This window comes from Canis lupus, chromosome 1 (genome assembly GCF_048164855.1).
Source record: "Canis lupus baileyi chromosome 1, mCanLup2.hap1, whole genome shotgun sequence".
Classification (NCBI taxonomy): domain Eukaryota; kingdom Metazoa; phylum Chordata; class Mammalia; order Carnivora; family Canidae; genus Canis; species Canis lupus.
In genome coordinates this window covers 117190168-117204925 of record NC_132838.1, presented here as the reverse complement: position 1 = coordinate 117204925, position 14758 = coordinate 117190168, and the positions used below count along the sequence as shown (strand labels likewise).

Here is a 14758-nt window from a genome sequence, read left to right as displayed (position 1 = left end):
TCTTGGAAGCTGAGGGTGAGGAGGTCTCCCTTCCAGGGGTTGCTGAATATTTAGTCTCTGAAACCAGACTGGGAGGTCCTGATGTGAACACTGTCTCTCCTCCACCTTCCTCTCCCCCTGCCCCCAGCCATCGAGTGCCCCCAAAACAGCCACTATGAGCCATGTGGCTCCTCCTGCCCAGAGACATGCCTGGGTCCGTTGGGAGCACCGTGCCCACTGCCCTGTGGGGAAACCTGTGCCTGTGATGCTGGCTATGTTCACAGCGGCCCAGCCTGCGTCCTGCGGCACCCAGGTCCTGGTGGCTGTGGCTGCACACACCAGGGACGCCTGCTGGCACCGGGTGAGACTTTATGGGAGGGCGTGGGCTGCACCCGCCGCTGCCTCTGCCCAGCCTCAGGAGGGAGCGTGATCTGCACTGAAGCTGATTGCAGGCCAGGCAAGCGCTGTGTTCTGTCACATGGCCTGCGCACATGTTTGCCCTTGAGCGTGGCCACGTGCGTGGTGGCCGGAGGAGGCCACTACATCACCTTCGACGGGCGCCGTTTTCGCTTCCCTGGCTCTTGCATGTACCTGCTGAGCGGCCTTCCTTCTCCAGCACTGGTGCCGCAGGAGCTCACTGACTTCCGTGTGCTCCTGGGCACTGGTCCTGATGGCGTCCCGAGTAGCCTTGAAGTGCACATGTCTGGATGTCACCTGAGGTTGGACCCCAAGGAACCCGGTCGTGTCCTGGTGAGAACATCCCACCCCTACCCACACATGCACCCAGGGATCCCACCTTATGACCTCTGACCCAGAGTCCTCACCTCCTCACCTCAAGATTCCCAATCCTGATCCCAAGATTCCCCTAACCTCACTCTAGGGTCCTTCCTTGAGTTTTTGTCTATGATACTGGACCCTCAACCCAAGGCTCCTACCTCCTTCCTCTTGCTGCCTGATCTCTGACCCAGCCACTTAACTTTAACCCCCTAAAGCTAACCTCCAAATTAGAACTCAATCCTTAACTCATTATGATGAAACCCTAAGTCCAGAAGCCCCTTACTCACTCCACCATAGCTTCTTGTGGCAAAGGAAAAGAGCTTGTAGTGCTGTTGGAAAGGCTACATGGAAGGCACTCATTAGGTGCCAATATCATCACGCATATTGCACAAGAGTCCTCATCTGGAAAATTGGCATTGCCATTTTCCAGATGAGGAAACTGTGACTCAGAGAGGTGAGGCCATTTGCCCAAGGTCACACAGCAGAGCCGATATTTAAACCTTGGCATTTTGGCTCCAAGGTCTGTTATGCTGTCTCTGCAAATGGTCAAAAAAATATATGACCTCAACTACCTCCTTTGTGAAACATAATTCAGAGTCCCCAGTGACTCTGACACTGCTTCAATGTGGCAAATTTTCTCAACAAGGTAGAAAAGTCTGGGAAGAGACACTGGGAGAGTACCTATGGGACTGTGGGGACGAGTATTCACTGACCAGAGGACAGGACCCAGACACTGTCAGTTATTTTACATCAGAAGTTTGCCTTGGCAATATTTTTAATTTGTTACTGAATTACAATTTTTTTCTTTTGAGAGGATTGCATTGAATCTATAACTCAAAGTGGGGAGACTATTGAGTTTGCCAGTCCACCAACATGGTATATTTTTGCTTTTCTAAGTCTTTTATTTTATTTTTTATTTTATTGCATTTAAGTTCGATTAACTAACATACAGTGTATTATTAGTTTATTAGAAGTAGAGTTCGGTGGGGCAGCCCCGGTGGCTCAGCGGTTAGCACCGCCTTTGGTTTTTCAGGGCTGATCCTGGGGACCCGGGATCAAGTTCCACGTCAGGCTCCCTGCATGGAACCTGCTTCTCCCTCTGCCTGTCTCTCTCTCTCTCTGTGTGTGTGTCTCTCATGAATAAATAAATAAAATCTGAAAAAGAAGTTCGGGGGCAGCCTGGGTGGCTCAGCGGTTTAAGCACCTGCCTTCCGCCCAGGGTGTGATCCTGGAGTCCTGGGATCGAGTCCCACATCGGGCTCCCTACGTGGAGCCTGCTCCTCCCTCTGCCTGTGTCTCTGCTTCTCTCTCTCTCTATGTCTATCATGAATAAATAAATAAAATCATTTAAAAGAAAAAGAAACATGTAGGGTCCACTTAACCGTGGATTCTTTTAAAAAAAAAAAAAAGAAGTTCGGTGATTCATCAGTTGTATATAACATCCAGTGCTCATTACATCACATGCCCTTCTTAATGCCCATCACACATCCCTCGACCCCCATTGACAGTTCTCACCAAGTATTTGTTGGAAAAAGTATCAGCACCATGGACAGCATCCCAAGCGCACTTTCAGGTCATTGTAGACAGACCCTTCGTCCCTCAACAAGGTCTTCTGGAGGCCCTGCTCTTACCTAGAGCCATAGGCATCCTTGGTACTGATACTGAGCCTAGAGCCCCAGCCTGACATACCCTCTTCACACAGGTGAATGGAGACTGGGAGAATCTACCATTCCAGGCTATGAACAGCAGTATGCTCATCTTTCGCCGTGGCTGGGACACTGTGGTCAGCTGCCCATTTGGCTTGCGTGTGACCTATGCCCCTGGGATCCGAGTGGTACTGGATCTTCCAGCAGCATATATGGGCCATGTGATGGGGCTGTGTGGTGACTACAATGGGGATCCCATGGATGACCTCCAGGTGCCTGGAATTGTGCTGGGCACCAAGCTGCCTGAGGATGCATTGGCTTGGGCCTTCGGCCATAGCTATCTGGTGGGTTCCCCGACTGGGTGCCTGAATGCTGCTGACAAGATGCCGCCACTGCCACCATCCTGTGTCACCCTGCTAACCACCAGCACCCCAGCCCACTTTGCCAACATCTGTGACATCCTCTTGGATCCCCTGGGTCCCTTCCAGCTGTGCCATGAGATGCTGGCACCAGGCCCCTATGTCCAAGATTGCATGGTGGATGTATGCCTAGGCATTGGACCCTGTCCCATGCTAAGCCTCTACTGTGAAACTTGCCAGCTGCTGGGTGGCGAAGTCTTCCCCTGGCGGAAGTCGACTCTGTGCAGTGAGTGCCTAGGGCTTCAGTCCAGCCTCTCCATCTTTGCTCCTCTGGGAAACCTGGCCCCACTCCTGACTGAGGCTCAGCTCCTTGGCTGCTACCCGTCCCAGAGTGCTAGCTCATCCCTGCATAATGTATCCCTGAGACCCTGTACTTCCCACTGCACCAGCCTCCACCCATCCCTCCACTCCCCACCAAACCCTTAACCTTTCTTTTGCCCATCCTAAAGTGTCAGGCCTACTCTGACAGAAGGCCAGCCCCCAGCTCTCATCCTTCCATCTTCTCAGCCCTGATTATGGTCCAACCCTTCAGCGCTTACCTCTCAGGGACTCCGATCTGTTCATAGCCCAGCCCCCAAGCCCTTACCCATCCCAAGCCTTACAGATTAGCTATTCCTCAGATCCACTGTTAGCCACCTGGTCTGTTGCTATCTGAAGGTTCCTGCTGCTCTGCCCAGGTAGAGCTTTACCCCTGCAAGGCCCCAGATGCCACATCGGAGCCCCAGAGGCTGGGGGGGCGGGGGACGTGAGATTCCCAACAGCACATGCCTGCCTTGAAGTAATCCTCCATTCCTTGTTCCCGCAGGCCCGCTGTGCCCCGCACACTCCCACTATGCGCTGTGCGCTCCTGGTTGCTCAGCCACTTGCGCAGGGCTGAAGCCACCACCTGGCTGCGACAGCGGGCTCTGCCGAGAGGGTTGCGTGTGCGACCCAGGCTTTGTGCTGAGCGGCGCCATCTGCGTGGCCCCGGCTCAGTGCGGCTGCCTGAGTGCCGGACGCTACTTGGAACCCGGCGTGCCGCTGCCGCCCCCTTCCCCCACCACTGGCCGCTGCTGCCGCTGTCACCCTGGTGGCCGAGTGGCCTGCAAACCCTGCCGCGCAGCCCCAGGTGGCCCAGGCTTCTGCCTCGCCTCAGAGGGACTCTGTTACCGCACCTTCGACGGCACCACCTTCCACCTCCGGGGCACCTGCACCTACTCATTGGTGGGCACGAGCAGGCGACGCCTTCCGGGTGTGTGGCCCTTGGAGGTGGTGCTGGAGAAAGGCCCAGGGACGCCCAAACTCCGCAGCGTGCTGCTCCGCGTGCTTGGCCACCGCTTCCGCCTAGCCTTGGAGGACCAGGGGTACATCACGGTGAGCCCCCGCACTGGGGTCCGCCTCCTCTGGCTGCCTCATAGTCTCTGTTCCCTTAGGATGCCGCCTGATGCCCTCCTCTCTCCCCAGCCTCATTGCCACTCTCCTCCTCCTCCCTTCTCCACTTCCTCCCTCTCCTGCCCCTTCCCCTTTCTTTTTTTTTTTTTTAATTTTTATTTATTTATGATAGTCACAGAGAGAGAGAGAGAGAGAGAGAGAGAGAGAGAGAGGCAGAGACACAGGCAGAGGGAGAAGCAGGCTCCATGCACCAGGAGCCCGATGTGGGATTCGATCCTGGGTCTCCAGGATCGTGCCCTGGGCCAAAGGCAGGCGCCAAATCGCTGCGCCACCCAGGGATCCCTCCCCTTTCAATTCCTCTCTCAATAGTTGGGTCTGCGCCTCCGTGTTCCATGCGGCTCAAGCTCCCAGTCTCTCCCACTTCCCTCCTCTCTCTCTTCACTACCCACGCCATGCCCACCCCCCCCACCCCCATTGTCACCTCTGCCTTTCTCTCCTCTACCTGGATCTCCGTGGGCCCTCTCCTGCTCAGGATCTATCATTAGCTCTTCCCCAAGAGGCCCACTCAGCCTTCCCTGACCCCTGCTCCCTTCTTGGCTGACCCCCTCACTGGTGCCCCTGCCTCACCACTGCTTTTCCTCTCCAGGTCTCCCCCTTCTTTTCTCTCCCCCTCTCTCCTCCTCCTGTCCCCACATCCCCTCCCTCCTCTTAGCCGGCTCCACAGACCTCTGCTGCCTCCCATTCCCCAGGTCCGTGGATGCTCTCAGGTGTCTCTCCAGCCCCTGAGCCAGAGGTTTCCCCTCTACCGGGACTCCAGGCCCACCTCACCACTCTCCTTCCCCTCACTCTCCTTCCCCTGCCAAGTCTCCACACACCTCCCCAGATACCTACTCCCAGGCACTGCCTTCAACGCCCCTCGACTCCTCTCCTTCACCCCACGCCCCTCATCTCACCCCAGCAGTCCCAGTCCACTCTTCCCCTGTTTTGGCACACCACCTCTCTTCCCCTTGGCACACCCCCCCACCGCCGCTTCACCGCTCCCCCCACCCCCCAGTCTTCCCCCAGTTCTCTCCAGACCCGGACCTCCCCCCTCACTCTAGGCTGCCCCACCCCTGCCCGCAGGTGGACGGCGTGCGGCGCTCCCTGCCCTTCGCGCTGACCAGGGGCCGGGTGTGCGCCTTCGCGCGGGGCGCCTCGGTGGTGCTCGCCGTGCGGGGGGGCCCGCGCCTGCTTTTCGGGCCCGGCGGCCACCTGAGCGTGCAGCTGCCTGCGGCCTACCGCGGCCTCACGCGCGGCCTCTGTGGCAACTTCAACGGCGACGCCGCGGATGACCTGCAGCTGCCGAGCCTGGGGCCCTGCGCCGCGCCAAGTCCCTGCCCCGGTTCGGGCTGTCCACCGGCCGCGGAGCACGCGGGCGCAGACGCAGCGGGGCGGGGCGCTTGCGGCCTCCTGCGGGAGCCCACCGGCCCCCTGGAGCCCTGCCACGCGCTCCTGCCGCCCGAGCCCTTCTTCCAGGCCTGCGTGGCCGACGTGGGCCGCGCCCGCGGGAACCGCAAAGCGCTCTGTGCCTCCCTGCAAGCCTACGTGGCTGCCTGCCAGACGGCTGGTGCGGATATGCAGCCCTGGAGGGCTCCCAGCTTTTGCCGTATGTGCCCCCTCCAGAGGGCTTTCAGAGCTGGCCCGGGGGTGAGGGGGGCCCGGGGCGGGGCACCTCGGTCTGGTCTTCACTCATAACACACGCGTTAGTTGAGGACCTACTATGTGTCGGGCCCACGCTAAAGATCCAGCATCAAACAGGACAGAGTCCTGCACACATTATGGTTGGGAAAACAGATTTGATTTTATCCCTTAGCTAACATTTACAAAGCACTCATTCAATATCAGGTGCTGTGTTAAAATTGTTCTCTCTGGACCAGCAGCATCGGCAGTACTCAGGGCTTGTTTACAATGCAAACTCTGGCCCTGTCCCAGACTTACTGAATCAAAAACTCTGGAGTTTTAACAAGCCCTGGGGGGAGACGTGGACCTAAGCTGGGTCTGAGAACCTGTTTTACCTGCTTTTAAGTCAGCTCACTCCATCTGTGAATTGCTCTAGGAGATAGGCACCACTGTCTGCCTCCTGTAATTGAGGACACTGAGGCACAGAGAATTTTCCAGATCTCACAGCCCATAGAGCAGAACTGGCCTTTCCACCTGGTTTCACCATCCTCTCTCTGATGCCCTATGCTATAATTTGTCTCCCAACAATAATGTAAAAATTGTTCCAGTAATAACATGAAAAGAACAGGTGACTTTACTGTGTATATGCTCGGTGCTAAGCCCTGAATTCTACCAACAGCCCCATTAGGCAAGAACATTTTGTGGATGAGGGAAACCAAGGCATAGATGGCTAAGGAATTTGCCCAGCATCACACACCTAGAAAATGACTTAGTAGCGGGCATCTGAATATTTGTTTATTTAACAAATTCTCATCAACTTCAAATTTCTCCGTCCACACGTATCCTCCAGATCCTCATGGACTCTCAGCCCCATCTTGACTTATCATTGTGGTGTCAGTATCTATCTCTCTCTGACCTCTTTCTGCCTCTAGTTTCAAATGATCCTGGAGGGAATCTGTAGGATTGTTCTTTACTTACAGACCCTCCCCCTCTGTCTGTCATGCTCATTTATCCAGCTCTGGCCCGACCAGCTGGTCATGGATATACAATGTGGCCACTGTATCAAGCAAGACTTTTAATGGCAATGTCAGAATCCTAGCTCAAACTGAAGAAAGAATGAAGGATCTGGAGCACATATAACTGCAAAGACTGAGGGTATTTCTATCCTCAGGCTTAGCTGGATTAAGAATTTTCAACTGTCCATTTTTCTCTTTCAAACCATCCATCTCATTCTTCCCTTCCATCCTCTCTCTCTGTTAGCTTTATTCTCAAGCAGATTCTCCTCTTGTGGTAGCAGCAAGGCTTTGGCAACTTCAGGCTGACAATTCAACCAGCATCAAAGCCTTTGCAAAAATGTAATACCCTTTTCCCAGCAAAACTCCCAGGGTCACTACCCACAGGCTTTGCCTGTCCAGTTATTGTGATCCAGAGGAGGGAAGAATGATCTGATTAGCCAGCCCTGGGTTCCGTACACATCCCTGGAACCTGGATGTGAAATCACCTCAGTCTACAAGTTGAAAGTAAGGATGGGTAGTTGCCAAAAAGCAAGTGGAGGTATTATTATTATTAGAAGGGTAGAGAGGGCAAGAAACGACATGTACCACCAGAATCCATCGACAGGTTCCTACAGACCCAAACAAGCAGGATAGGAGGTGGAATCATTTGGTGGTTCGAGTAATGGTCAACCCCTTCAGCAGGGTCTGGGATCGGGAGGGAACACCCCACAAAAGATAAAGAGCAGGGAAGCCGTGTTAGTCACATCTAGGATACATTAAAGTAGGTAGCACACTGCATGTATGCAGACACTGCTCAATCACTGCTGGTTGTTTTTGCTGTTGTGATTAATCCAGAAGGGGGAGGTCTGCAATCTGCTGGTGCTGGGTAAGCGGAGAACACGCTCCTGGCTTGCCCGAGTCCGACAAGCCACCTCTCCACAGCCATGCGGTGCCCCCCCAACAGCCACTACAGCCTGTGTGTGAACCCCTGCCCTGCGGCCTGTCCTGGTGTTCAGGAGGTGGTGCAGCTCCCCACTCCCTGCGCCGAGGGCTGCGAGTGTGATGATGGATTCTTCCCGGCCGGGCGTGACTGCGTCCCTGTGGACCACTGTTCTTGCTTCCACAATGGCCAGTACTTCCCTGTGAGCATCCTCTTGGGTCCTTGTGAGAGCTTCATTTTTTCTTCTCTTCCTTCCACTTTGCCTCTGATTTCCATGCACTTCCTATATGGGTCTCCTCTCAGAACCTCTGGCTGCACCTCCCCTTCGATGCTATCTCACTTTTCACCCTCCCTTCCTTCCTCCACAGCCTGGCCAGACTCTCCTCCTCAAGAACTGCTCCTCCTCCTGTACCTGCCAACTAGGGGAGGGTGTGGCCTGTGTCCCCTTCAGCTGCCCTATGAAGGAGGTCTGTGGCATCACAGATGGAGTCCTAGGCTGTCGATTGCAAGGTGCCTAGGGCTGTGGTCTGAGGGGTCAGAGATTGGGGGCATGACTCCTAAGTCCTGGGAAGGAGAGGACTGGTGACCCAGACTCCTAAGACTCATAGGTGCCTGATCTCTCTCCCCACAGCCACCTTGGCCCCTGCCTTGAGCTCTGTGGCCTCACCACTGGTTTCTCCACCTTCCCCACCCCTCCCCAGCCCCAGCCCCCAGTGCCCAGAAAATTCCCACTTTGTTCCATGTGGCTCTGCATGTCCAGCCACATGTGCCAACCCCTCAGCCCCAGAGCACTGTAGCCACCCCTGTGCTCCTACTTGCCAGTGCCTACCTGGCCACCTGCTGCTAGAGGGCCAGTGTGTGCCCCATGCCCACTGCTTCTGCTTCCTGCACCAAGGCCGTGCTTTCTGGACAGATAACTGTACTCAGCAATGCCACTGCCCAACCCTTGGGGTCCTGGCGAGCAAGCTTCCCCAGTGTTGGCCTGACAAGTGCCATGGTCACTGCAAGGCCTCCACGGGTGGTTGGTACCATTGCCTGTTAGCCCAGCCCCCACCCAGGCCCACTGTCCTGGAGAAGTCACTGGTCTGCATTGCGACTGGAGACTTCCACTTCCATACATTTGGAGGAACCCACTATGAATTCCCTGGCTCCTGTGTCTACCGCTTAGTGGGTCTCTGTGGCACAGCCCATGCCAACCTTGAGCCCTTCAGCCTGGATTTGACCCCACTGCTGCGGCCACGTGGCTGGACCAAGGCCCTGACCCTCTTAGCCTGTGGCCTGAGGCTGGACATGAGTCCAAAAGATCTCAACCGCATCCAGGTAAGTTTTCAAAGGCTCCAGATCAACCTACTATTCCTTACCGTCCCCACTACCCACACGTAATGTGTAGTGACCCCTTTTCCTGCTGATGAACCTTTTATCGACCTTGACTGGTCCTCAAGAATGCCCTCCAATTTCCTGGTGGCCCATTGACTTGCCTGTTGACCCCTTCCCACAGACTCTCTATTTGAGACTCCTATTATCTTTGAGTCTCCTATTACCCTCTCATTAACCCTCCACTGAGTCCTCAGTTGGCTTCCTTTTAATCACCCTCAGCCCTGATGTTCCCATTGATCCTTCCTTTCTCCCCCATTGAATATCCCTGGAACCCATTCATTGCTTCTCCCCAACTGATCCTACAACTGTTATGTTGACTTGTCCATTAATCCTATTTACTGTCCTCTTGACCACCCCACACCCCACAGTTCTGTACTGAGCAAGCAATCAGTTGATCTTCCTACTAATCTACTGACTGGCCCATTAATGTCATTTATGTCTCTATGCATCTTCCCATTGAGCTCCCACGCCCTTCCAATTCTCCCATTGAGCTTCCTATTGCTATTGACTCCTCCATTGAATCTCAGGGCTTTCTATTAACCAAGTGAGCCTGTCTTTGACTCCTAGTCTCACCCACTGAGACTTCCTTAGGCTGTCCCATTAAAATTCATTGACACACCTTCTGATTCTACCCCCATTTCCCCACCTGCTGAATCTCCCCATTGCCACCCAAAGCCACCTAAGCATTTTTTTTTTTTTTTTTTATTTATGAGAGACACACAGAGAGAGAGAGAGAGGCAGGGACACAGGCAGAGGGAGAAACAGGCTCCATGCAGAAAGCCTGATGCGGGACTTGATCCCAGGTCTCCAGGGTCACTCCCCGGGCTGAAGGCGGTGCTAAACTGCTGCGGCACCCAGGCTGCCCACACCTAAGCATTTTCTTGATCTTCAGTACTCCTTGTATTTGTCCATCCACTTCATCCAATTATCCTTCTTGATCCTCCCATTGATCCCTCACTGATTCCTCTCTACTGACTCCCTAGTTATTCTTTTTACCCTTCATTGGTCTCCCACTGACCCCTCATTGACTCTTATCTAATCACTCTACCGTTGACCTCCCCACCCCCATGGAATGAATCCTTCACTGACACTCCATTTACCCTCCACGGATGGTCACTGAATCCCCTTATGATTCCTTTTTTTTTTTAAATTTTTATTTATTTATGATAGTTACAGAGAGAGAGAGAGAGAGAGGCAGAGACATAGGCAGAGGGAGAAGCAGGCTCCATGCACCAGGAGCCGGATGTGGGATTCGATCCCGGGTCTCCAGGATCGCGCCCTGGGCCAAAGGCAGGCGCCAAACCGCTGCGCCACCCAGGGATCCCCTGATTCCTAATGACTATGCAGGTTAACCAATATTTCCCTTGATCCTTCTCTGATCCTTCATTAACATTTCCAAGAATTTCTACTGACAGCCACTACTTCTCCCGCTGTTCTCCCACCTGCATGCCCTCCCTGTAGGTGGATGGAATTCTGGAATCCCTGCCCTTCTTTCATGGCCGCTGCCTCCGAGCCTACTACCAAGGCCGCCAGCTCTGCATAGACACGGCCTTCGGCCTCTCACTGACCTACGATTGGGACAGCCTGGCTCTTGTAACACTGCCCAGGTCCTACGGACCCTACTTGTGTGGACTCTGTGGCCAACAGGGCCCGAGCAGCCCCACCGTGCAGGTGCCCGACACCTGGAAGGTGGCAGAAGTGCCGGGCTGTGGTCCAATCTGCGGCCCCCTTTGTCCCGGCCCGTGCCCCGGGGCCAGGCGCACTCGATTCGCTGGAGACGAGTACTGCGGCCTGCTGGCGGCGGCCGACGGCCCCTTCAGCCCATGCTACGCCGCGCTGGACCCGCTCCCGTTCATGGACAACTGCCTGGACGACGCGTGCCGCCACTACGGCGCTCGTCACATCGTCTGCCGAGCCCTGGCCGCCTTCGCTGTCGCCTGTCAGGCTCTGGGCGTGCACCTGCGCCCCTGGAGGACGCCTGACTTCTGTCGTGAGTGCACGGGACTTCGCAGGGATAGCGGGTGAAGCTGGCAAGAGCTAGAATTTGGGACCCCAGGGGATGGAGGGGAGCGGGGGCGGGGGAGGCCCAACGGAGAAGTTCAGGCCTGGGGGGTGGCGCCAGGAGGAGGGGGTGGGGCTTGCAGGGGAGTCAGACGTGGAGGGCCTGCAGCCCAAGTAACGACACTCCTGGCTGGTGCCCGTCTCACTCTCTGTCCCCCTCTCTGTGCCCCACTACCTCACCTCGGGGTCCCATTCTCTGTCCCTCGTTGTCTCCCCGCCGTGTGGCTGCCCCGTCCGTCTGTTCCTCTCTCCCGGCTTGCCCCTTTGTCCCTCTGTCTGTCTGTCTCTCCCCGCAGCTTTGCGGTGTCCGCCGCACTCGCACTACGAGCTGTGCGGCCCGTGCTGCCCAGCCACGTGCGCGGGCAGAGACAGCTGCGCCGGCCGAGGCGCCCGGGGCAGCCGCTGCTGTGAGGGCTGCGCGTGCGACGCGGGCTTCGTGCTGAGCGGCGCCGCCTGCGTGCCCCTGGCCCGGTGCGGCTGCTTCCGCGGCGGCCGCTACCGAGCTCCGGGGGCCGCGTGGTACCCGGGGCCCGGCTGCGCTCGCCGCTGCCACTGCGGCGCGGGGGGCGCGGTGACGTGCGCGCCGCGGCCGTGCGGGCGCGGGCGGGTGTGCGGCCTGCGCGGGGGCGAGCGCCGCTGCCTGCCCGAGGGCCGAGGCGCCTGCGCACTCGCCGGGCCCGCGCACGTGCTCGCCTTCGACGGCCGCGTGCTGCCGCTGCCCCCGCTCCCGCGCGCGCCCTTCCGGCCGGAGCGCTGCGAGCAGGTGCTGGCGCGCGCTGCGAGCCGGGGGCCCTGTCGCTTCGGCGTAGTGGTGGCCCGCGACGGGGCCGGGCCGCTCAGTCTGCACCTCAACCTCTCCGGGCACCTCCTGCAGCTAGACCGCTCCCGCGTGGGCGTCATCACGGTACGCGCCCCCGGGCCCCGCCTCTTCCCCTGGAAGTGCCTCAGTTTCCCCCACCCAATGGAAAATGGGCGTGTCTGTCCCTCGAGCCTTAAGAGATGGTGCCAGTATGTGACCGGGTAGAAGCATTGCCGGGAACACAGCAGCGGCCCACTAAAGCGTAGCTGTTAGATACGCGTTCTCACCTCCTACCCGGGAGTGGGTAAAATCAGTCGTTCGGGAGGGATCATTGCGGTGAATTGTATGGAGGGTCTCTCCGAGGTCCAGGAAAGCCCTGAAGGATTTGATGGTGGGCAGGTCCTGGGCGAGCTCACATTCGTCCCAGGGAAACAGGTGGTAAGTAAATAAATGAGGACAATAAGTGGCACATCAGATGATGGGTTTAAGAACTACAAAGAAAAATAAAACAAGGAAGAGAGAGAATACAAAAACAGAATAGTGACGTTTAGAAATTTTTTTTAAGATTTTTATTTATCTATTCATGAGAGACAGAGAGAGAACGTGAAAGGCAGAGACACAGGCAGAGGAGAAGCAGGCTCCACGCAGGGAGCCTGAGGTGGGACTGGATCCCGCGTCTCCAGGATCAGGCCCTGGGCTGAAGACGGCGCTAAACTGCTGAGCCACCCGAGCTGCCCTAGAATTTTAAATAAGGAGGAAGAACCCACTGAGAAAGTAACATTTGAGTCAAGATCTGAAGGAGGCCATGTGGATATGCCATGTGGATATCTGGGAAGGAGTAAACCAGGCAGAGGGAACACAAAATGTAAAGGTCAGGGAAATGGGATGGTGCCTGGTGTGTTGGAGGAACAGGTGGTCAGTGTAGCTTTGTGCTAGGTGAGCGAGTAAGAGAGGGGTTGAGGAGGAGATGGTGACCTCAGAAAGGTGATGGGGCCTAATCGATCACTAGGGCCTTATAGGGTGGGCTGTGGTGAAAACTTAGGCAAAGCAGATGCAGGGAAATCAGGAGTGCAGTGAGATTCAGCAGCTAATAGTAGAGAGAGGCTTAAAAAGCAGTGTGGTGAGACTTCATGGGAAGATACAGCCAGAGAAAGGGCCCTGGGATTTATGTGGTGCTTATTATGATGCTGGCACTGTTCTGAGCACTACGTGTACGATCTCATTTAATCTTTATAGCAACTATAGCAACTGTATTAGTCAGCTAATGCTGCATAGCAAACAAACAACAACAACAAAAAACAAAACCCAAAAACTTACCCCAACCAGCTTTCTCAGTCACATGTCTATGAGTTGACTGGCATTTGGGTGACCTTGGCGCAGGTCATAAGCACTTATCTTATGCTGAGTATTGTTCTAAGCACTTTTTGTTCATTCATTTAATTCTCCCAACGACCCTATGAAGTAGGTACTTTTATCCTCTCATTTTACAAACGGAGAAACTGAAGTTCGGAGAGGCAAAGTTCCTCCACCCAACTCTCACAGCTCATTTGTGGAACAGCTGGGAGGGATATCCAGGTTACTGGGAGACATGGGAGCAGGCTCAGCCTTCATAGCCCCGATCCTGATCCCTTTCCTCCTCCACAGGTGGATGGTGAACACTGCCGGCTGCCCTGGGTACTGCCAGGGGGCAAGGCCTGGGCCACATTGGAGGGCCGCCATGTGGTGGTACACACAGCCTGCGGACTACATCTTATGTATGACTGGGGCAGCCAGGTGCACCTAACTGTGCCTTCCACCTTCCACGGCCAGCTGGTGGGGATCTGTGGGGCCTTTGGTGGCAAAGATGGCCCCCTTGACCCCCCTCTAGACAAAAGATCTTGGTTCAAGGGCCTCATCACTAACCCCTGCCCACTACCCCAGCCCAATCTTGACTTTACCATCAGCTGCCCCACGCAACCTCCGCAGATCTACAATGCCCCCAAACTATGTAGACTTCTACAGGCACCAGATGGTCCCTTTGGCCGCTGCCTGGACCATATCAGCCCTAAGCCTTTCCTCAGGATATGTCTGCAAAATATATGTCATACCCATGGCCAGCACCTGGGTCTCTGTGATGCCCTCACAGCCTATACTGCAGCCTGTCAGGAAGCTGGCATCCCTGTGAAGCTCTGGAGGGGCCCCAAGCTTTGCCGTGAGTGCTCTGGCTGGGTCTGGAATGCATTTGGGGCAGGTTGCAGACCCCTTATGGGGATCAGAGAAGTCCTGACATAGATGGAATTTGTTAAGTAGAGTATGTGGGGAAGGGCAGCCAAGGGAAAGAGAACTGTAACTGCAAATGAGTGAAGATTGGAAAATACCAAAGTGAAGCTAGCCTGACTGGGGCAAGAGGCAACAGGATTGGAGAGGGAAACTCAAATCCTAAGCACTGGCCTTTGCCATTCACCTGCAGCCCTGACTTGTCCACCCCGAAGCCACTACAGCATCTGTGCACGGACCTGCGATGGGGGCTGTGTCCAGCCTACCAGCCCCGCTCACTGTTCTACCCAGTGCTATGAGGGTTGTGAGTGTGACCCTGGACTCATTTTTGATGGCAGAGACTGTGTGTCTCAGGACCGCTGTGGCTGCTTTTACAGTGGACGCTACATCCCTGTAAGAGAGGTCCCCAGGCATGGGCGGATGGGTGCAGAGTTTCCCATAGCTTGTCATAAAATGTTCCCTGGACCACACTGTATCAG

General features: G+C 55.7%; 2 protein-coding genes across 2 annotated transcripts in view; both read left to right on the top strand.

Annotated features, from left to right (window-relative positions):
* Positions 1–14758, top strand: part of LOC140609820 (IgGFc-binding protein-like) — a 32076-nt gene that overhangs the window by 11660 nt on the left and 5658 nt on the right. The window contains exons 5-11 of the mRNA XM_072785123.1: positions 7789–7988; positions 8155–8296; positions 8418–9106; positions 10625–11153; positions 11521–12128; positions 13668–14214; positions 14473–14672. Of these exons, the coding sequence (XP_072641224.1) occupies positions 7789–7988; positions 8155–8296; positions 8418–9106; positions 10625–11153; positions 11521–12128; positions 13668–14214; positions 14473–14672 (2915 nt within the window). The remainder of the gene's footprint in view (positions 1–7788; positions 7989–8154; positions 8297–8417; positions 9107–10624; positions 11154–11520; positions 12129–13667; positions 14215–14472; positions 14673–14758) is intronic.
* On the top strand, positions 95–5882 carry LOC140608678 (IgGFc-binding protein-like). The gene is made up of 5 exons (XM_072783493.1): positions 95–729; positions 2459–3047; positions 3627–4363; positions 5315–5798; positions 5857–5882. The coding sequence occupies exons 1-5, from the start codon at positions 565–567 to the stop codon at positions 5880–5882; spliced, it is 2001 nt and encodes a 666-aa protein (XP_072639594.1). The 5' UTR covers positions 95–564.

Bases quoted from the DNA above. Each gene is read 5' to 3' on its own strand.
- LOC140608678 (XM_072783493.1), top strand. From the start codon at position 565: ATGTACCTGCTGAGCGGCCTTCCTTCTCCAGCACTGGTGCCGCAGGAG. The intron at 3,048-3,626 runs GTGAGTGCCTAG...TTGTTCCCGCAG, and splicing joins GCGGAAGTCGACTCTGTGCA to GCCCGCTGTGCCCCGCACAC. The intron at 5,799-5,856 runs GTGCGGATATGC...CCCCCTCCAGAG, and splicing joins GGCTGCCTGCCAGACGGCTG to GGCTTTCAGAGCTGGCCCGG.